General features: G+C 57.2%; 1 protein-coding gene across 9 annotated transcripts in view; it reads left to right on the top strand.

Moving 5' to 3' along the window:
- Window positions 1-19593, top strand: part of KIFC3 (kinesin family member C3) — a 44310-nt gene extending 24717 nt beyond the window's left edge. For 6 of the 9 annotated variants that reach the window (XM_054455075.2, XM_054455072.2, XM_054455077.2 and 3 more), the window contains 16 exons: window positions 5460-5525; window positions 6057-6200; window positions 6306-6545; window positions 7043-7216; window positions 7893-8040; window positions 8123-8253; window positions 10862-10973; window positions 12204-12385; window positions 13570-13674; window positions 15524-15654; window positions 16222-16345; window positions 16585-16714; window positions 16801-17030; window positions 17373-17507; window positions 17962-18070; window positions 18897-19593. In XM_054455075.2, coding sequence (XP_054311050.1) covers window positions 5460-5525; window positions 6057-6200; window positions 6306-6545; window positions 7043-7216; window positions 7893-8040; window positions 8123-8253; window positions 10862-10973; window positions 12204-12385; window positions 13570-13674; window positions 15524-15654; window positions 16222-16345; window positions 16585-16714; window positions 16801-17030; window positions 17373-17507; window positions 17962-18070; window positions 18897-18922 — 2187 coding nt within the window. In that variant the 3' untranslated portion in view covers window positions 18923-19593. Of the gene's footprint in view, window positions 1-2522; window positions 3022-5459; window positions 5526-6056; window positions 6201-6305; window positions 6546-7042; window positions 7217-7892; window positions 8041-8122; window positions 8254-10861; window positions 10974-12203; window positions 12386-13569; window positions 13675-15523; window positions 15655-16221; window positions 16346-16584; window positions 16715-16800; window positions 17031-17372; window positions 17508-17961; window positions 18071-18652; window positions 18682-18896 lie in introns of those variants that run through there. The other 3 variants (XM_054455083.2, XM_054455076.2, XM_054455082.2) reach the window with 3 other exon arrangements.
- Window positions 19594-20026: the final 433 nt, after the last annotated feature.

Genomic DNA, 20026 nt, shown 5'->3' with positions numbered 1-20026 from the left:
GCTTTTTTTTTTTTAAATTTGAGACGGAGTCTTGCTCTGCTGCCCAGGCTGGAGTGCAGTGGTGTGATCTCAGCTCACTGCGACCTCTGCCTCTCGGGTTCAAGCGATTCTCCTGCCTCAGCCTCCTGAGTAGCTCGGATTACAGGTGCCTGCCATGAGGCCTGGCTAATTTTTGTATTTTTATTAGAGATGGGGTTTTGCCACATTGGCCAGGGTGGCCTTAAACTCCTGACCTTGGGTGATCCACCTGCCTCGGCCTCCCAAAGTGCTGGGATTACAGGCATGAGCCACCGCGCCTGGCCAATTGCTGTAGCTTTTTAGTGAGTTTTGAAATCAGGAAGTGTGAGACCTTCAGTCTTTCAAGACTGTTTTAGCTATGTGGTGTCCCTTGATATGGATTTTTCTATTTCTTTAGAAAATGTCATTGGGATTTTGTTAGGCATTGCATTGAATCTGTAGATCACTTTGGGTAGTACTGACACCTTAACAATATTAAATCTTCTAATCCATGAACATGGAATGTCTTTCCATTTATTGATGTCATCTTTAATTTCTTTCACCAATATTTTGTAGTTTTTAGCATACAATATTTAACCTTTGTTAAGTTTATTCCTCAGTACCTTATTCTTTTTGATGCTATTGTTAATGGAATTATTTTCTTAATTTCCTTTTTGGATTGTTTATTGTTAGTTGTAGAAATGTAACCGATTTTTGTGTGTTCATTTTGTATCCTTCAACTTTGCTGAATTTATTAGTTCTAATTGCCCTGCTTTTAAAATAAAATTAATTCCAACATTTAAATCTTAATTAAATTCACATAAAACTCTAGACTTCCTTTTTGTCATAAAATACTGGAAGATGTGGCATCTCTGAGCTGACATTCCCACATGGCACCCACCGCTTGAGGTCGAGTGGCAGCTCCTGCCTTTGGTGGATGTGAGCATCCTTTAGCACACTCCAGCCCCACAACCCTTTCTGTCTCTGCTTACCAACTTCATCCACAAGCTCTGCTCTGGCTGGCCCCTCATGCATTCAGCATTCTTCCTACAGGTACTTACTGAACACCTACTGTGTACCAGGCACTGTTTCAGGCACTGGGAGTACAGTGCTGAACACAACAGACAAAAATCCCTGCCTTCGCATATGTCATCTCATTTAATCCTCGAGACAGCCTCCATGAGGTAGCCTCATTGTACAAATAAGGAAACTAAGAGCCATAGAGAACTTAAGAGACTTGTCCAAGGTTACCCAGCGGGTAAGGGGATGTCTGGATTAGAACCTGGGCAGCCTGGCTTGAGAATTCGAATTGTCAGCTGCTACTACTGCCCATCAGTGGCAGAAGGACCCAGAGGTGAAGACTTGGCAACAGAGGCAGGGTGGCATGGACAGGGGACAGACAGGCCTGGCCGGTGGTCATAGAGCCAGGATCAGGCCTTCTGTGGGCTCCACAGGGTGTGCTCCCAGGGCCGCCCCGCTGGCCTCTGGGCTGAGTTTCCTTGAGGTCGTCTGGATCCCAGACCCTCTGGCCTTCCCAGCTCAGCAGCTTCGGCCTGGGAGAGCCCGCTTTTCCTCAGCAGACAGCTGATGATCGTTGACTGGGCTTGGTGGGAGGTAAGGAGGTAACCAGCAGGTTTTTCTTCTGTGATGGTAAGAGGCCGCCTTGGAAGCAGACAGCTGAGAAAACACAGACCCGGGCTGGCCGGCCCCACCCTCGGTCGAGCCGCTTCTGCCTGTGAAGTGTAAATGCAGGTGGTGTCAAGTCGGCAGACAGACCCAGCTCCCTCTTCCCCTTGAGCAGGCAGGGCCGACGCCCCCTGCAGCAGGCCCGTGATTCAGTTGCTCTGGCTGACGAGGAGCTTGGGCCCGGGAGGAGTGTCGCACAGCCCCAGCCTGGTCCGTTCTCAGCCCTGGATTGACACCCATGCTGTCCTGGGACCGTCTCAGCGGCCTAGTGGGGAGTCTGCTTTCTCCTCCGTCCTATGTCTTGGGCTCAGGCATGTGCCCGCTGCCCCTTTGCAGCCACAAGTATGTATTGGGCCCAGAGTGGCGCTCAGGACCCTCCCCTGTTGGGCTTAGAGACACGGATGGCCCTTGCTGGCTGGAAGCTGCGGTGAGTGTGTGAAGGGCCCTCAGTCTCCCCTGAGGAAGGCCCTGCCCTCTGGCCCTGCCTGCTCTTGGCTCTCACTGCTCCCAGGCCGTCTCCCATCTGCTTTCCCCAGGTGCCTCCGTTTCTCTCTGACTTCTTGCCTGTTTTCCCTAACTCTGAGAGATTGCCTGCCTTCAAGTGCAGGAGAAAGCGGACATCTTCCCTACAAGCCCGAGACCTAGCCCCCAGTAGAGCTGGCCAACCACCTGCCACGGAGCAGGCCACTGGTGCCTTGGCCAGAGTGCTCGTGGTGCCAGTCTGCTGCGTCTCATCCACATTCCCCTTGCTCTGCTGCCCGCAAGAAGCCAGAGATGACCTAGTATCTGACACCTCTGAACAAAGGGGCCTTTTACAGCCCCTTCCTCAACTCCCTCACCATCCCCCATGCTCCCCAGCCTGCCCCAGTTGCAGCCACCTCCTTCTGGGCGCCCCTCTGAGATTCCAGACAGAGCCCAGGAGCCCCCAGGTTCCCATTGTGATGCAAGGACAGAACAGAACCCTGGGCCGCAGGCAGGTGGCTGGTGGGTATCCCGCCTCCCACCCCCAGCAAACACTGGCAAACCCCACTCTCCCTGCATCGGGGTCTGAGTGCCTGGCAGTGGTGGCAGTGGAGATGATCAAGGTCAGCACGCCCAGCCGCATGCTGAGGCAGCAGCCTGTCTGTGGAGGGAGGGGGCGTGGAAGGAGACTTCAATCTTTTGAAACGGAAGTCGATTCACTTATGTCAGGGTAGGGAGAGTAGGAATACGTATTCTTTGAGACTGAAAAATTACTGGCCGGGCGCAGGGGCTCACAACGGTAATCCCAGCACTTTGGGAGGCTGAGACGGGAAGACTGCTTGAGGCCAGGAATTCAAGACCAGCTTGGGCAAAATGGTAAGACCTTTCTATACATTAAAAAAAAAAAAAAAAAAAATTAGCCGGGCGTGGTGGTATGTGCTTGTAGTCCCAGCTACTCGAGAGGCTGAGATGGGAGGATGGTTTGAGTCCAGGAGGTCTAGGTTGCAGTGAGCCTAGATCGAGGCATTTGCACTCCAGCCTGGGTGACAGAGTGAGACCCTGTCTCAAAAAGAAAAAAAAATTACTGAAAAGCATAAAGATTTTGTCGACTATAATTCCACAGCCCAGAGACCCCCACTTTTTAGTGCTGTACACTCAATGGTTTTTCAGATGTTTCTTGGACTTAATATGTTGATGAGCCTTTCCCCATGACATTTAAAACTCCTGATAAACATGAATGTAATGACGACAGAATAGTCTATGTACTATATATACACATTGTAATTCACCTGCCCACTCCTCTAAGGGTGCTTATTCAGGGTATTGTCAATTTTAGGACTAAAGCAGAAAGGCTGCGTCATGCAAACCGTCCCTGCTCCCACCCGGGTCCAAAGGACTTGAGCCGTCCTCTCATCAGGCACTGAGCAGGCAGAGAAGTGGCACAAGCTCTGCCTCCCTGCCTGGCCCGTGGCCCAGCGTGTTGCTAGGAAGGAATGTGCTTGTGCAGGTGGCGGCAGAGCTGACCTCCAGGGGCCTGGCCCTTGGGTCACCTGCTTGTCCCCCGGGAGGCCTGGCTGGGCCCCCAGGCTTTCACTTGGGTCTTGCATCTTGGAATCCCCCTGCCCCACCAAGAGCAGGCAGTGCCAGCTCCCTGGCCTTTTCCTCAGAGGTGGGGGTGGATCCCTTGGTCCACTTCCTCCCTGACTGCTCGGAGCTGGCCTAGCTGCTGTGAGTAAGCCGCTCTCCCCAGCCCTGGGAGACAGGGACCTCCGAGGCTGAACACTACCTTGTTTGATGACACAGACTTGTTTGATGACATCTCAACCATGTAAAGTAGGGAGATTTTACACACACCCCCAAAATCCAGATGTCCGGCCTGTCTTAACTATGGCTGATGCATGCTGCTGACTGCTAAGGGGGCGGACTCTAAGCCTCTATTTTTATTTTACTGTTTTTAGACAGCCTCGCTCTGTCACCCTGGGGTACAGTGGTGCTATCATAGCTTACTGCAGCTTCAAACTCCTGGGCTCAGGTGATCCTCCCACCTAACCCCCCGGATTACTGCTGGGATTATAAGCGTGCATTGGTGCACTCCGCTGAGTTTTGAAACTTTTTGTAGAGATGGGGTCTTGCTGTGTTGCTCAGGCCGGCCTAGGCCTCTCTTGAAAGATGAGAATTTTGGCGATGCTGGGTGTGCGTTCTCACCTCCTGTGATCCGAGGGGAGTACATGGTGGCCGCCTTCTTAGAGGGTTCTTGGGAGCCAAGCCCTGCACAGCCCCTCACCTGCCTTACCTGGCTGTCCCCTGTAATCAGTGGACGTTGTTGCCTGTCATTTAGTAATGAGAACTCAGCTGTGTAAACCTCCTAAACCACCACATAGGAATCTGGCTCTTAGCGCACCTTTCCCGAGGTGGGGGGTGCTCACCACAGGACGTTCTGCAAGAAAAGTCCTAAACATGCCCTGACGGAAGCTGGAGCCAAAGTCTGTCTGTGGATTGTTTCCTGAGAGAGGTTTCTGGGGGTGGGCTGATGTGAGACCAGGGTCTGGGGCCTTGGGAGGGGATGGCTGGCTGGAGGACAGCTCTGGGGAAGGGTTGCTCCCCTGGGATCTGCCCTCATGGGACTGGCACCATGGTGGTGTCCCCTCTTCTGGGGTCCGGATAAGCCCGGTAACCGTGGCTTCCTCATGGGGTGCACACCCCCTTCCCCCTCTAACAGCCTTGGCTGCCACAGTTCTCCTGCAAGGCAGATTGGGAGCAGGGGTGGACACAGGTTCTGAGTGTGCCCTGGCCACTGGCAGACCCATCTCCACAGGCTGACTTGCTAGAGACCACCCCAAGTGGAAAATTCTGGGGGCTGGGCCAGGGTGGATCTAGGGCTCGGAGGACCTGGAGTATGTACAATCTGGGGGCCCCTTTAAAGAGAGAGAACATAAAATTACATAGACACAGGCAGGTACAGGACTTTGGGAGGGGCTCGTGTAGTGAGGGGTCCTGAGGGTGGGCTGCCGTTGGGTGGGCCCAGGTGGCATCAGGATGGCCTTGGTTGCACTTGCTCTCTGGGCTTTCCTGAAGAGCTGGGGTTGGCTCTGTCCTGTGGAGGGAGAGGGTGTGGGAGGCTGTCAGCACCAGCCCAGGTTTCTCTCACCTGAAGTCCCAGGTGTGACGGGATGCTTGAACATAGGGGAACCTAAGGCCACAGACTTAGAAGAAGCCACGGCCACATCAGTCATCCCTGGTGCTGGGCAGGAGGCCTGGGTGTAGGCTGGAGCTGAGGACTGAGGCTCACCTTGCTCCTGACTCTGTGCCCGCAGGTAGAACACCTGAAGGAGAAGCTCATTAGCCAGGCCCAGGAAGTGAGCCGACTGCGATCTGAGCTGGTGAGGCCACAAGGCTGTCCTGGGGCAGCGCAGGGGGCTGGCCTGCCTTGTGCATATGGGCCCTGCCAGGGGCAGGGGTGCGACCCTCTCTCTCCTGAGCCCGCACGTCCCACCCTGTCTCAGAAACACACCGAGAGCCTTATCCCCACCTTCTAGTACCCTCAGAGGCCTTGTGGCTCCAGGGGGTGGGAGGTTCCTTCTCTGTTGCTGACATTAAACAGGAGTGAGAACCCTGGTATAACTATGTCTCTCCTTGTGACTTTCACACTCAGAATCGGGTGGGGGCAGCAGGGAGAGCAGGCCCTGGGTCACCAGCCTTCTCAACTCTGCCCTCCACTGTCTTTCTCTGGGTTTCTCTCTTGAGCTTGTTCCCTCCTTTCTTGCCCTTGCCTTTTTCTTTTTCTCCTTCCCTCTGCCTTTCTCCACACCTCTCCTCTCTTCCCTGCCCTTGTGCCATCTCTGCGGGCCTCTCTTCCTTCCCCCGTCATCTGCCCTTGCCACATGCACCCCCTCGGCCCTGGCTCTCTGCAGGGGGGCACTGACTTGGAGAAGCACCGGGACCTGCTGATGGTGGAGAATGAGCGACTGAGGCAGGAGATGCGGCGCTGCGAGGCCGAGCTGCAAGAGCTGCGCGCAAAGCCAGCAGGTCCCTGCCCAGGTTGTGAGCACAGCCAGGTGAGCAGAATGGCTGCGGTCCCCATGCTGGTCCTGGAGGGCCACCCCAGCTCCTCACAGTCGGCCTGTCCCTTGCACTCATCCAGTGCCTCCCAATGGCTGCAGGAGAGTGCCCAGCTCCGTGACAAGCTGTCCCAGCTGCAGCTGGAGATGGCGGAAAGCAAAGGCATGCTGTCAGAACTGAACCTAGAGGTGCAGCAGAAGACCGACCGGCTGGCTGAGGTGGAGCTGCGGCTCAAGGACTGCCTGGCTGAGAAGGCACAGGAGGAGGAGCGGCTCAGTCGGCGCCTGCGTGACAGCCACGAGACCATTGCCAGCCTGCGGGCCCAGTCCCCACCTGTCAAGGTGAGCCCTGGCCCACCTGATCTGTGCCTCAGCCCAAGGCCCCTGGCACCCGGGGCAGGGCCAGCCCATAAGGGGGGCTTGTCCTGGTGAATAGGTAGATGCGTGTGGGTGGAAGAATCATTCCAGTTCTGTGCTTGGTCCTGCCCCTTCCCCTTCCTGTATCCAGGGCCAGGCACCGAGTAGGTATCCAACAGCTGAGGTGCCAGGCACAGATGCAGCGCAACCCCTGGATTCTGCCCTCATCTTTTTGCCTTTCTTGTTTGTACCCAGGATGGGGCCCCAGCCAGGCTCATAGTAGCCTCTTGTTAAGCTGAGAAGGTTCCAGGAGACCCCCCCAGCTTTCTGGAAAGCCAGGACCTCAAGGCTCCTCTAGTTTTTTTCTGGTTTCTGAGTGGGATGTTCCTGAGAGTTCCTTCCCCTGGCTGGCTGCGTCTCAGGGTCTTGGGTGAGGTCCGGTGCCCACTGGCTCCACGTGCCATTCCTCCCTCACCCTGCAGTATGTCATCAAGACAGTGGAGGTGGAGTCGTCCAAGACCAAGCAGGCCCTCAGCGAGTCTCAGGCCCGGAATCAGCACCTGCAGGAGCAGGTGGCTATGCAGAGGCAGGTGCTGAAGGAGATGGAACAGCAGCTGCAGAGCTCACACCAGCTGACCGCGCGGCTCCGGGCGCAGGTACCCAGGCTGTGTGGCGGCACACGCCCAGCCAGGAGGCCAGAGGCAGGCCCTTGGGCCAATGCATCGGTTAAACATTCGGGTACCCCACAGACACGGGGTCCAGTCCCTCCTCTCCCCGATGGCCACGGGACCCAGGGCAAGTTTTGTCTGGTTTCCTTTTCCTCATCTATTATAACACAATCTGGTCCCAGAACCCACCTCACAGTGGGGACTCAGGAACGTGATCCCAAGAAGCTTTCTGCCCACGGCCCAGCACACAGGCTGTGCTCAGTAAGCTCTACGTGGCACTTGTCACTGTCATCACAGAGGCCCTCTCCTACCTTCCTGAGGGCACATGGCTTGGGCACGTGATGTGTGCTCAGCACTGGGTTGGTGTTGGGGCCAATGCACAGAGCTCACAGCCCTGTAGGGGAGGGAGACAAGGCCATTCTACCCCTGTGGGTGTGCACGTGTGTGTGCACGTGTGTGTGCATGTGTGTGTGCACGTGTGTGTGCGTGTGTGCATGTGTGTGTGTGCATGCGTGTGTGTGCATGTGTGTGTGCATGCGTGTGTGTACGTGTGTGTGCGTGTGTGTTCACGTGCATGGGAGGTGACCAGTTTCTTTCTCGGTGTGGCACCTGCCCCTCTCCCTCCCGCACCTCGAGGTACTGAGCCTTTTCCTGGTCTGGCCAGATTGCCATGTACGAGTCAGAGCTGGAGCGGGCCCACGGGCAGATGCTGGAGGAGATGCAGTGCCTGGAAGAGGACAAGAACCGGGCCATTGAGGAGGCCTTTGCCAGAGCCCAGGTGGAGATGAAGGCTGTGCACGAGAATCTAGCAGGTGAGCTGACCAGCTGGGCCCTGTCTGCCCCACGCCGCGGCCACTTATCCCCTCCCGCCTCACAGCCCGAGTGTCCCCGTAGGCGTCCGGACCAACTTGCTGACCCTGCAGCCGGCACTGCGGACCCTCACCAATGACTACAACGGGCTCAAGCGGCAGGTGCGCGGCTTCCCGCTGCTGCTGCAGGAGGCCCTCAGGAGTGTCAAGGCCGAGGTGAGCGAGGGCAGTGGGTGGGAGGGTCCAGGCTGAGGGGGACTGAGGCACTAGCAGAGGCACGACATCCACCCAGGGCTTCCCTCCAAAGCTCAGACAAAGCCCCTCAGACAGCAGCCCCTGCCCCACCCACCATGACACTTACTGCTGCCCTTATAGGCCCTGTTTGAAACTAGACTGCTCAGGGCAGGCATTCGGCTATTTGTCTTACTATGATTCTTTAAACCAAACATGTTACAGATAACTTCATATTTCAAACATGCAGGCCAGGCGCGGTGGCTCACATCTGTAATTCCAACACTTTGGGAGGCCGAGGCAGGCGGATCACTTGAGGTCAGGAGTTTGAGACCAGCCTGGCCAACAAGGCAAAACTTCGTCTCTACTAAAATTACAGAAATTAGCTGGGCATGGGTGGCAGGTGCCTGTTAATTCCAGCTACTCGGGAGGCTGAGGCAGAAGAATCACTTGAACCCAGAAGGCAGAGGTTGCAGTGAACCAAGATCGTGCCAAAGCACTCCAGCCTGGGTGACAGCGAGACTGTATCTCAAAAACAAACAAAAAACATGCTATATACGTATTTTTTTAAAAAAATTATTTATTAGAGACAGGGTTCATTATGTTGCCCAGGCTGGTCTTGAACTCCTGGCTTCAAGAAGTCCTCCTGCCTTGGCCTCCCACAGTGCTGAAATTATTGGTGTGAGCCACCATGACTGGCTGATACAGTCTTATCTCTGTTAGGTTTAACTTAATTCTTTCAAGCTGTACTTGTACATATGAGAATAACCAGCGCCTCTTAAGTGCCTCCTACATGTCGAGCTGTTTATAGCCGTTAGCTCCTTGAATTTGTATGATAGCTTTGCAGAGACTAATATATTTTGGGAACAGAACATAGTTCTTCCCCTTTAAAAGCCTATATCAGTAATACATGGATGTGGTGAAAAGTCAAACTCCATAGCGGGGCATCAGGTGAATAGGGAAGGCCTCTCTGCCACCCGCCCAACTCCCCTAATATGGCCTCTCAGCATTTCCCCCGACCGTTCTGAGCACGCTTAAGCCAATTGGGGGTGTGTGTGTGTGTGTGTGTGTGTGTGTGTGTGTCCCTTCCCCCATCCACAAGTTCTGCATTCCCAGATTCAAACCACAGATCAAAAATATTTGAAAAAAATTAAAAATAACAGTACAACAATTAGAAATAATAGAAATAAAAAATAACATATAACAACTATTTACACAGCATTTTTTTTTTTTTTGAGACAGTGTTTCGCTCTTGTTGCCCAGGCTGGAGTGCAATGGCGGGATCTCAGCTTACTGCAACCCCCACCTCCCGGGTTCAAGCGACTCTCCTGCCTCAGCCTCCTGGGTAGCTGGGATTACAGGCGCCTGCCACCATGCCGGGCTAGTTTTTGTTTGTTTGTTTGTTTGTTTTGTATTTTTAATAGAGGCTGGGCTTCACCATGTTGGCCAGGCTGGTTTTGAACTCCTGACCTCAGGTGATCCGCCCACCTCCGCCTCCCAAAGTGCTGGGATTACAGGCATGAGCCACCGCACCCAGCCCCTACCCAGCATTTTCATTGTATTAGGTATTATAAATAACCTGGAGATGATTTAAAGTACATGGGAGGGGCTGGGCACAGTGGCTCACACCTGTAATCCCAACACTTTGGGAGGCTGAGGCAGGAGGAGCACTTGAGCCCAGGAGTTCAAGACCAGCCTGGGCAACATAGTGGGACCCCATCTCTACAAAAAAATATAAAATAGCTGAGTGTGGTGGCCTGCACCTGTAGTCCTAGCTACTCGGGAGGCTGAGGTGGGAGGATCGCTTGGGTCTGGGAGGTCGAGGCTGCAGTGAGCCAAGATAACACCACTCACAGTGAGTTTCCACCATGTCCATGGAGCTGTGATTGCACTCCAGCCTGGGCAACAGAGCAAGACCCTGTTTCAAAAAAAATAAAGTATATGGGAGGATGTGTGTAGGTTACAGGCAAACACTATATCATTTTATATCAGGGACTTGAGCATCTGTGGATTTTTATATCCTCCATGGTTACTAAGGGATGACTGTATACACTGTATACACTTTCCTTCTACCCCAGAAAGGGGATGTGTGATTCTGTGTACAGTGTGATACTGTATGTGTGATTTTGCATCTTTTTTCCCCCTGTGAAATGTAACTGGGAGATCTTTACGGATTCATGAGTTAGATGGTATTATCCCTGCTTTCCAGATGAGAAAATTGAGGCTTAAAGACATTGAGCCAGTGGTCTCAGGTCCCCAGCTACTCAGGGGCAGAGCTGGAATTTGAGTCTGGCTGAATCACATAGTCAAGCACTAGTACTGTGGTGTGGAGGCTGAGTCCTGGCTCTGTGCTTATTAGCAGAGCAGCCTCGAGCTGTCAGCTTAGCGTCTCCGGGGCTCAGTTTCATCATCTGTAAAATGAGGATGGTCGCAGTACCTACCCAGAGGGGTGACTGGGACAGTCTGACATGTGACAGTGTGTGTCAGGTACTCAGCCAGGGGCAGGAGGCAGTGAGCACCCCTCAGGGGCGGGCAGTCGGGCCGGCAAGGCTGATGGAGCCGGCCCCCTGACAGCGGTGTGCACCCCCACCAGATAGGCCAGGCCATCGAGGAGGTCAACAGCAACAACCAGGAGCTGCTGCGCAAGTACCGCCGCGAGCTGCAGCTGCGTAAGAAGTGCCACAACGAGCTCGTGCGGCTGAAAGGTGACTGCAGGAGGGCTGGGGGTGGGCGCCGGCCTCGGGGTCCTCGACCTGGCTTGGCAGTCATGCTTGGAGCTCACCCCACCATTGAGGCGCTATCCTAATCCTATCTCTGTAGATAAGGAAACAGAGGCACAGAGAAGGCAGGGAACTTGCTCAAAGCCACATGGATATTAAATGGTCTGCCTTGGATTTGAACTTGAGTCTGTCTAGCTCAGAAGCCCTGGCCCCAGTGCCTGGGCAGGTGACTCCCCAGGCCCTGGATAGCCGAGGGGTGTGGTATTGCAGCATTGGGTTGGTGGCAGCTGGAAAGCCGCTTGTTCTGACCTGGGGCCTGGTCAAGCTTGAGACTCCACCATTCACTGCATGGAGCTCTAGAGTGCCTGCTCTGTGCCAGGTGCTGTTCCAGCCTGAGGCTATGGTCATGGCCCCACAGACTGCCTCCTGGTGCACACTTTAGTGTGAGAATCGACAATGATTGTCAGGGAACCCCAACCCTGCCCCCTTTCAGGGCTGAGACAGGCTCTCCTGGGTATGGGACAGGCAAGTGTGTTGAGGGGCTTCCCAGAGAAGGCAAAGTTAGAGCTGAGACCTGGACGGTGAGCTGGAACAGATGGGTGAAAACGGAGGGCAGGTGGGCCATGCTGGCAGTGGGGGGTGTTTCCTCTTCATTCCAAGAGCACAGGGATCCCAACGAAGGCTGGAAGTAGACGGTGGCATGACCAGCTCATGCTGCCAGATACCCCTGTGGCTGCCCCACTATCTGGGCCCTCAGATACACCACCAGTCATCACCTGCTGCCTGGGCCTATATGCACATCTGATTCCTCAGCCCTGTCCTGCCATTCAGGACAAGGCTCTTTGCTCACTGGGGCCCAAGCCCCTCATTGTCTAGATGAAGAAACTGAAGTCGAGGGAGAAAAAGAGCATCCATTCTGGTGTCTCACTCTGACTGGGCGCAGTGCCTGAGCCCCACAACTGACCTTTCCTCCCCATCCCCAAGGCAGAGCTCCACCCTAGTCAACTGGTCTGTTCAAGAAGAAATGTACTAAGTGAATTCATACTATAGCGTGAATGACGGATAACAGCTTTGTGGGCCCCCTTCCCCTAGGGGGCTGTGCTTAAAAGTCAGGGGACTCCTAGGTCAACTAGTCTGCCTGGGACACCAGTGGACCAGAGTGGAGACTGGTCTTGACATGGCCTGGACCCATTTCCCCATCCCCAACCAACCCAGGGAACATCCGAGTGATTGCTCGTGTCCGGCCAGTCACCAAAGAGGATGGGGAAGGACCTGAGGCCACCAATGCTGTGACTTTCGATGCCGATGACGACTCCATCATCCACCTGCTGCACAAGGGCAAGCCCGTGTCCTTCGAGCTGGACAAGGTCTTCTCCCCACAGGCCTCGCAGCAGGACGTGAGTGTGGCCCCATGCGGGAAAGGGAAAGCAATGGAGAGAGGGAAAGACGGACTCACAGGGAGGGGGGCGCTGGGCAGCAAGAAGCGTTAAGAGTAGGGGGTGCAGGAATCAGAAGTGGGGAGCCAGGGTCCTGCTCCTTCCTCTGGAGGACAGAAGAGGGTGGGAAGTTAAGACTGAAGGCCTTGGAAGCCTCCTTAGGAAGGAGAGATCCAGACACAGCCCATCCCCTCCCATGGCTGTGGTTCCTCCCATATCCAAGGCCCTTTCTACCATGTGGCCCCGCCCACCCTTAAGGCCCTTCCCACTATCATAACTCATTCCGTTCTCTCAGCTGTGGCTCCTCCCACCATGTGGCCCCGCCCACCATGTGGCCCCTCCTATATCCACAGCCCCTCCCACCACCATGGCTTTGGGTCCTCCCATTCCGGTGGCCCCTTCCACTGCATGGCCCTGCCCACTCTCAAGGCCCCTCCCACCATCACAGCCCATACCACCCTCATGCTGTGGCTCCTCCCATCTGCATGGCCCCACCCACCCTCAGGCCCCTCCCATCCTCCCACCATGTGCTCACCCACCTTCAGGCCCCTCCCACCATCACAGCCCCTCCCACCCACATGGCCCCATCCATCTTCGTGACCCTGCCCATCATCTCCATCCGGGAATACCCTCCTGTATCAGTCCCCTGGGCCTTCCGAGGAATCCCCCAACCTCCTGAGGCTGTATGAGAACCATGTGTTCTCAGTGTCCACTCTTCCCTTATCTCTGCCCAGACCAACCTGCCAGCCCTGCCAGGCCTGTGCCCTCCTGTTCTCATGTCTGGTTCTATCTTTGCTCCCATCCTCTGACGGCTGGCAGGCAGGCCCAGGCCAGAGAGGCCCCAGGTATGTGCTGGCCTCCACCTTCCTTGTGCTGAGCACTCTTTGAGAGAGAGCAGGAGGAGCTGGGGGAAGGGCAGCAGGCACCAGCCTGTCTTCCCTGCAGTCTTTGGGCAGCCTGGTTGCCCACTGATGTCTAATGTATGACTCATGAGTCACGAATCATTGTGAGCTGAGTGACTGCAGTAACAACGTGATGTGGTGTTGCTGAAGGACAGCATGGTTGGGGAGGTGGCTGGACTTGTAGCTGGTGGTCCCAGCGGCCCTGGAAGCCCCCCACCAGCCTCCCTCCCATCACCCTCCCAGGTGTTCCAGGAGGTGCAGGCCCTGGTCACCTCTTGCATCGATGGCTTCAATGTCTGCATCTTTGCGTATGGCCAGACGGGCGCCGGCAAGACGTACACAATGGAGGTGGGTGCTGTCCAACGGGGTGGGGGTTCAATGTGGGCTCCCTCATGGTCTTGGGGTTTTGTGCAGTGTGTGTTTTGCCTCATTTGGTCCTCACAACCCAGGAGCAGAGGCTGTAGTTATCTGTGTTAGCCCCGAGGCACCAGGCCTTAAGAGGCCTTAAGAGGGGGCCCCACAATGGGCCCAGCAGGACTGGGGGAGAGGCAAGGGGGGACTGCCATCACAGGGATCTTGGCCTGGGGACAGAGTCCAGGGCAGGCCACCCACCTCTCAGGACCAGGGCTGCATTTCACCTTGAGTGTACACTGCACGCTCCTGCTTTACGGCTGCCTCGGGCCGGGCCGGGCCTGGGGGATCTGGGATGAGTGGTGGGTCTCAGTCCTCAAGGAGATCCCAGGGCAAGACTGGCATGTGAAGGCTGTTGTGGGGAGCCCAGCTCTTGCCAGTGGCCCCTGGGGCCAGGCCAAGGCTTCCTCTCCCTGCTCGTCACCGGCACCCTCCCAGGTATGGTGGAGCAGGTGGCCGGCCAGGGAGAGGGGCGTTGAGACGAGGAAGGATCTTGACTGTGGGCAGAGGGCAGTGGAAAGCTAGCCCTGGCTCTTGAGGAGTGCTGTGGGATTGATTCTCTAGGTCAGGAGGAGGCCAGGTGGTGTGGCGTCTGGACAGGGGAAAGGGCTAGCCAGGCCTGCTGGGCGGCCCTCTTATTTCCCATCTGGACTCTGCTGTTCCCTCGATTCTGGGACTGGTGAGACTAGTTAGTGGGGGCAGCCAGGCCAGGTGGGAGGAGGACGGGGGTGTGTGCAGCATCCCCTGGGCTCCCCACTCTGCTTTGGAATTGCTTAGAGTTGAGGTGACCACCGGGAACATCAGAGCGTTCGTCCTCAAGTGTATCTGCTGATGCATGAGGTGTATCAGGCATCGTGCCAGGCACAGGTGTGACCCAAACAGTCCCTGCCCCCACAGAGGGCCCTCCCCAAAGGGCCAACCTGGCTGTGGGGAGACAGCAGGGTCCACACAAATCAGCAAGTGTCCTGTCAGGCCAGGGAAAAAAATAAAGCCAGGGATGCAGAACTGACTAGGGGGAGGGACAGGGCGTTTGGGGGTGCTGGGCGAAGGAGCAGCCTCCCTGAGGGGGCATCTTGGGAGCAGCCTCCCTGAGGGAGACGACGGAGCTGGCCAAGGGGTGGTCAGAGGAGTACCCGGGGCAGAGGGAGCTGCAGGGCTGAGGCCAAGAGGCCAGAGCATGCCAGGGGCACCTGAGGCCTGGCCAGGAGGCCCTTGTGGCAGGAATAGAGAGAGGGTGAGAGGTGCTATCAGAAGAGGGGCGAGGGCCAGGCTCCTAGGGCCTCAAGGGCCGAGGTGGGGACTCCAGGTTTCCTTCTGGAAAGGCCGGCCCACCCGTCCTGCCCCAGGACACTGGCCTGCTCCTCCCTGGGCCTCCTCTCCACCACCCACAGAGCCCAGGTCTCAGCATCCCTGAGACTGAGCCCCTTTCTGGGCAGTGGTGGGGTCATTCATTTCCAGTGCCCCTCCCAGGTGGCCCCACAGGGCCAGGCATGCATCTGGCCCTCAGCTGCCCTGTGTGGGGTCTGGGCCAGGCCTCTCATCCCAGTGCTGGACTATAAGTCTCAGGGTAGTCCTGGCAGGGCGATGCCATTTTAATGGTGGGGAAATAGAGGTGCAGTTGCCTGCAGCTGGCGGAGGGCATTTTGGGGGACAGTGGCAGGTAGGTAGGAGGTTTGGGCAAGGAGGCTTGCCTGTGAGGGGTAGCCAAGGGGCTTTGGGGACAGATGCCACATGAGCGTCTTTGGGGACAGGCCTGGCTTACTGGGGCCTTTCCTTCTGTCCCCAGGGGACCGCTGAGAACCCAGGTATCAACCAGCGGGCCCTGCAGCTGCTCTTCTCCGAGGTGCAGGAGAAGGCATCTGACTGGGAGTACACCATCACCGTCAGTGCCGCAGAGATCTACAACGAGGTCCTCAGGTGGGAGCCCCAGGGTGTGCAGAGCAGGCCTCAGGGGCAGCTTTGGGGTCCTCCGGGGTGGTGCTGGAACGAGGTCCTCAGGTGGGAGCCCCAGTCTGTGGGGAGCAGGCCTCAGGGGCAGCTTTGGGGTCCTCAGGGGTGGTGCTGGAGCAATGGGGGATAGGAAGTGGGGTCTTCCTGAAGGGAGTACAGGGACCAGATGAGGCCGTCAAGGGACCTGGCTGCAAGTCCTGACTCAGTCCAGCGGGTTGGGTGGTCCTGCGGGGAGGAGGGGCTCTCTCTGAGACCCAGGCAATCCTTGCCCCTACCTGTGGGCTGCACCAGGTGGCCATGGGTGAGAGTGGGCAGCTAGGGGCCCTGCCCACAGGGGCTCATTGTATTGTGGAGTGAGATCTCCACGTCTTCAGCTGAATGCGGTGGAGGAGTTGGAGGAGGAGAGATGCGCTCGGCTGATGGCTGGAGAAGGCTTCCTGGGTTGGGGGAACATTCCTGGCTGGGGGGCTGGGTGCAGTGCAAACAGCAGCTGGAAATGGGAGGAGGGGGTGACTGTCTCACCTGCCCCTCCAGGGACCTGCTAGGGAAAGAGCCTCAGGAAAAACTGGAGATCCGGCTGTGCCCAGACGGCAGTGGGCAGCTGTATGTACCAGGGCTGACTGAGTTCCAGGTGCAGAGCGTGGATGACATCAACAAGGTGTGGAGGGAGCCCCTGACCGCAGCCACGCTGCTCTAGAGGACAGAACTGGGTTTGAATGTAGGCTCTGCTGTGTCCTAAGCACACACCCTTGGGCAAGTCCCCACGCCTCTCTGAGCCTGTTTCCTCATCTAAACTGCGGAGGGTGGTGCCACTCCTCGCGGGTGCTTGGGACCAGGTGACTCTGAGGACCCCATTCTCAACGCTGTGCCTCTGCCCTCCTGCTCCCAATCCCCCAGGTGTTTGAGTTTGGCCACACCAATCGCACGACCGAGTTCACCAACCTGAACGAGCACAGCTCCCGCTCGCACGCGCTGCTCATCGTGACAGTGCGAGGCGTGGACTGCAGTACAGGCCTCCGCACCACGGGTGAGAGTGGCGGGCAGCCTGGCCTGAGGATCCCCACAACCCCAAGGGGCAGGGCAGGCCTGATCTGCTGGGTGCTTTCCCTGCAGGGAAGCTGAACCTGGTGGACTTGGCTGGCTCAGAGCGCGTGGGCAAGTCGGGGGCCGAGGGCAGCCGCCTGCGGGAGGCGCAGCACATCAACAAGTCGCTGTCGGCTCTGGGGGACGTCATTGCTGCCCTGCGCTCCCGCCAGGGCCACGTGCCCTTCCGCAACTCCAAGCTCACCTACCTGCTGCAGGATTCGCTTAGTGGTGACAGCAAGACCCTCATGGTGGTACAGGTGAGGACCTTGGGTTAGGGTGGGCCAGTCCCTAGCATGTAGGGGCTACGCTAGCAGTGAGACCCAGTCGCCCCAGGCTGTGCAAATGGACCCTTATCTCAGCAGCTCCATAGTCAGTAACAACCCCCTACCCCTATACCTGGCCACACACACCCTGTGTAACTCCCAGTCCCTCCTCTCCACCTTTGACCACGCCACCTCTGCCACGTTGCCTGCCCTCCCACCCCCATTCCTCGGTCCTCTCCAGGAAGCCTTCTGACGTCCCCAGCTGTGAGCTCTCTCTCGTGACCCTGCTGCTCCTCCAGCTAGCCTGGGTGGGCAGTGAGCTCTCGTGTCCCCTAGGTGTCCCCCGTGGAGAAGAACACTAGCGAGACACTCTATTCCCTCAAGTTTGCTGAGAGGGTGCGCTCTGTGGAGCTGGGGCCTGGGCTACGCAGGGCAGAGCTTGGGTCCTGGTCGAGCCAGGAGCATCTAGAGGTACGGGGACTGTCACAGACCTGGCTCAGGTGGCCCTGGGTCAGAGACTTTGGGTCATGGCAGGAGCAGGGAGCTGGGCGGGGATGTCCCGAAGCAGTGGGGGTGGGGAAGCTGCCAGAGGTGGGTGGAGCTATGGCTGGAACCCACAGCCAGGAGCCTCTTCAGTACAGGTATTTCTTCTTGGCCTCAGAGGTTCCTGTGGGGTGACGAGCCGGCCGTGGGGGTGGCACATAGTAGGTGCTCAGTGGTAACTAGTTGACTTCTTTGCATGTATTATCTCATGTAATTCTTGCCATAACTGTGAGGCTGGGGCACGAGCATCATGCCCATTTTGCAGATGAGGAAACTGGGTGTTAGGAGGTTAGGAGGCAGGCAGGGGAGTAGAGAGAAGCACAGCAGGGTGGGGAGCCAGGGCAGCCGTGGCCCCCGCCCACCCGCCCTTCCCTGCTCACAGTGGGAGCCGGCTTGTCAGACGCCACAGCCCTCCGCACGGGCCCACTCAGCCCCCAGCTCTGGGACCAGTAGCCGCCCTGGATCCATCCGGAGGAAGCTGCAGCCCTCGGGTGAGCCTGGAGTGGCAGTGTGGGTGGGGAGTCTCCCCAGGGTAATAGTCACCAGGCTGCCCTTACCTGGATGGGCTTTCTCTTTTCTTTCCTTTTTAAAAAGTTCTTACACCTTCTCCAGAACCTGTTTTACAACCTCCCCTGCCCCTGGGCAGTAGTCAGGGCAGACAGTGCTGTGTCCGTTCTGCAGGTGGGAAATGGAAGGTCTGCAGGTCTGTGGGAAGGGGGCAGTGTAAGGAGACCCCAGCCTCTGAGCTGGGGGTGCTGACTCTACCCTGGGACCCTGCTCTCTGAGTGTGGGCTGGCTGAGCCTGTGCAGTAAGCCCCCTCCAGAGCAGCCCCTGCAGCCCCCTCCCTGTGCCTCAGCTGCCCTGGGGGTAGAAAGGGCCGGGCTTGCCTACCTCCTAGGTGAGGAGTGATCCCCACCACAGGACTGGGACCCAGGGCTCCAGCCCCTGTTTAGCCGAGATCATGGGAGGGCCTGGCCCATCCTTGAGTCCAAAGGGCTAGCAGCAGCAGGGTCTTGTGGGGTATTGGCCCAAGGCAAGCCCACCAGTGAGACGCCTGTCACTTTGATTTCAGCCTGACGGCTGGGGCTGCAGAGTCTCTAGGTGAGTGTGGGGCCTGTGGCCCAGGGCTGCCCGCCTGCCTGCCCGCAGTGGGTTGCAGGGCTGCGCTGGGACGTTCTGCTGTTCAGAGCTGGGTCTAGCCCCTGCTGTCGCTTGTCCGTGTGCTTTTGCTGGGTTCCCGCCTGCTCTCGGTGGCACCTGCTGTGGGCTGCCGGTGGGCAAGTGGACAAGAGGCTGATGATCCCGTGCCCCTGCAGGGAAGTCGCGGCCGCTGCCTGTGTGACAGATGTGACCCTGCTGGGCCTGAAGCTGGGCCCTGAGGCCTCACTGGCCTGTTCCTGCTGCAGCGCCAGGACCCCCGGAGGTGGAGGCGAGAGTGGAGGCTCTTCTTCTGCCCCGTCTCCCCTCAGAGATGAGAAAGGTGTTCAGAAGGAAATGGTGTCTCTCGGCTGTGGCTCTGGGTGCAAATTGCATGGGCAGAAAGGCAGGGGTGGCTGCTCTTCCTGGCAGGCCTGGGCCATCAGTGAACTGGGCCCCGTGAGGAGGGCGGGAGTGTGGAGGAGGGCGGGCCTCTCACCCAGGCTGCCCCAGCTCCTCTCCTCAGCTTGCAGGGCTGGCCAGCCCCCTCCTTAGGGGGTGGGCGAGGAGCCTCTGGGCAGGCCCAAGAACCATGGGGACTGGGGTGGGTTGGTGGCACCAATGGCAGCCCTCCCCGCCCCTCTCCTTCAAGGAGGGTTCCCGCAGCTGGGGGGTGTGCGGAGGCGCATGGCCTCCCGCCACGGGGCCGTGCCGTGTTTATGGCTGGCAGAGGCAGCCAGCAGGTGGCGGATTCTGCTGCTCCCTCACCTGCCTGGCTCACTGGTCTCTTGAATTTTCTTCCCTCTGAAATCCTATTTAAGAACTTTTGGAAGCTTAGCCATTTTTACTTATTAAAATAAAAGCCTTTTTACACAAGTATGGTCTGAAAAAGTTGGTCTGTGAGCCCCGCTTGGTCTGATTAGGGGGACGGGGCACTGGCAGGTCCTGTAGACTCCCCCGCTGGCTGGTCACCCCACAGCCCTCCAGAATCTGTCCTCTAGGTCAGTTAGGGACACGTGTCCTTAACAACTGGGGGAAGCCCGCGCTGTCCCACCCTGGGTCACTTTCTCTGTTGTTTGTGGTCACAGTCGCCTCATGCGGTACCTACCATGTGCCCACAATAACTGACCTTTCAACAGGGGCATCCCTCCATGTTACTGATGGGAAGGAAACTAAGGCTGGAGAGAGCTTCAAAGGCTATCAAAGCCTTGTCCAAACCATGCTGGGCTTCCAGGTTACTGCTGGGCACCACCCATTGCCCACGCTGGGCCCACCCTTTGCCCTGGCCTTTTCCCTCTTCAGTGAACTG

Source organism: Pongo pygmaeus, chromosome 18, assembly GCF_028885625.2.
Source record: "Pongo pygmaeus isolate AG05252 chromosome 18, NHGRI_mPonPyg2-v2.0_pri, whole genome shotgun sequence".
Lineage (NCBI taxonomy): Eukaryota > Metazoa > Chordata > Mammalia > Primates > Hominidae > Pongo > Pongo pygmaeus.
The sequence above is the reverse complement of the archived record's forward strand: the minus strand, read 5'-3'. Positions and strand labels throughout refer to the sequence as shown.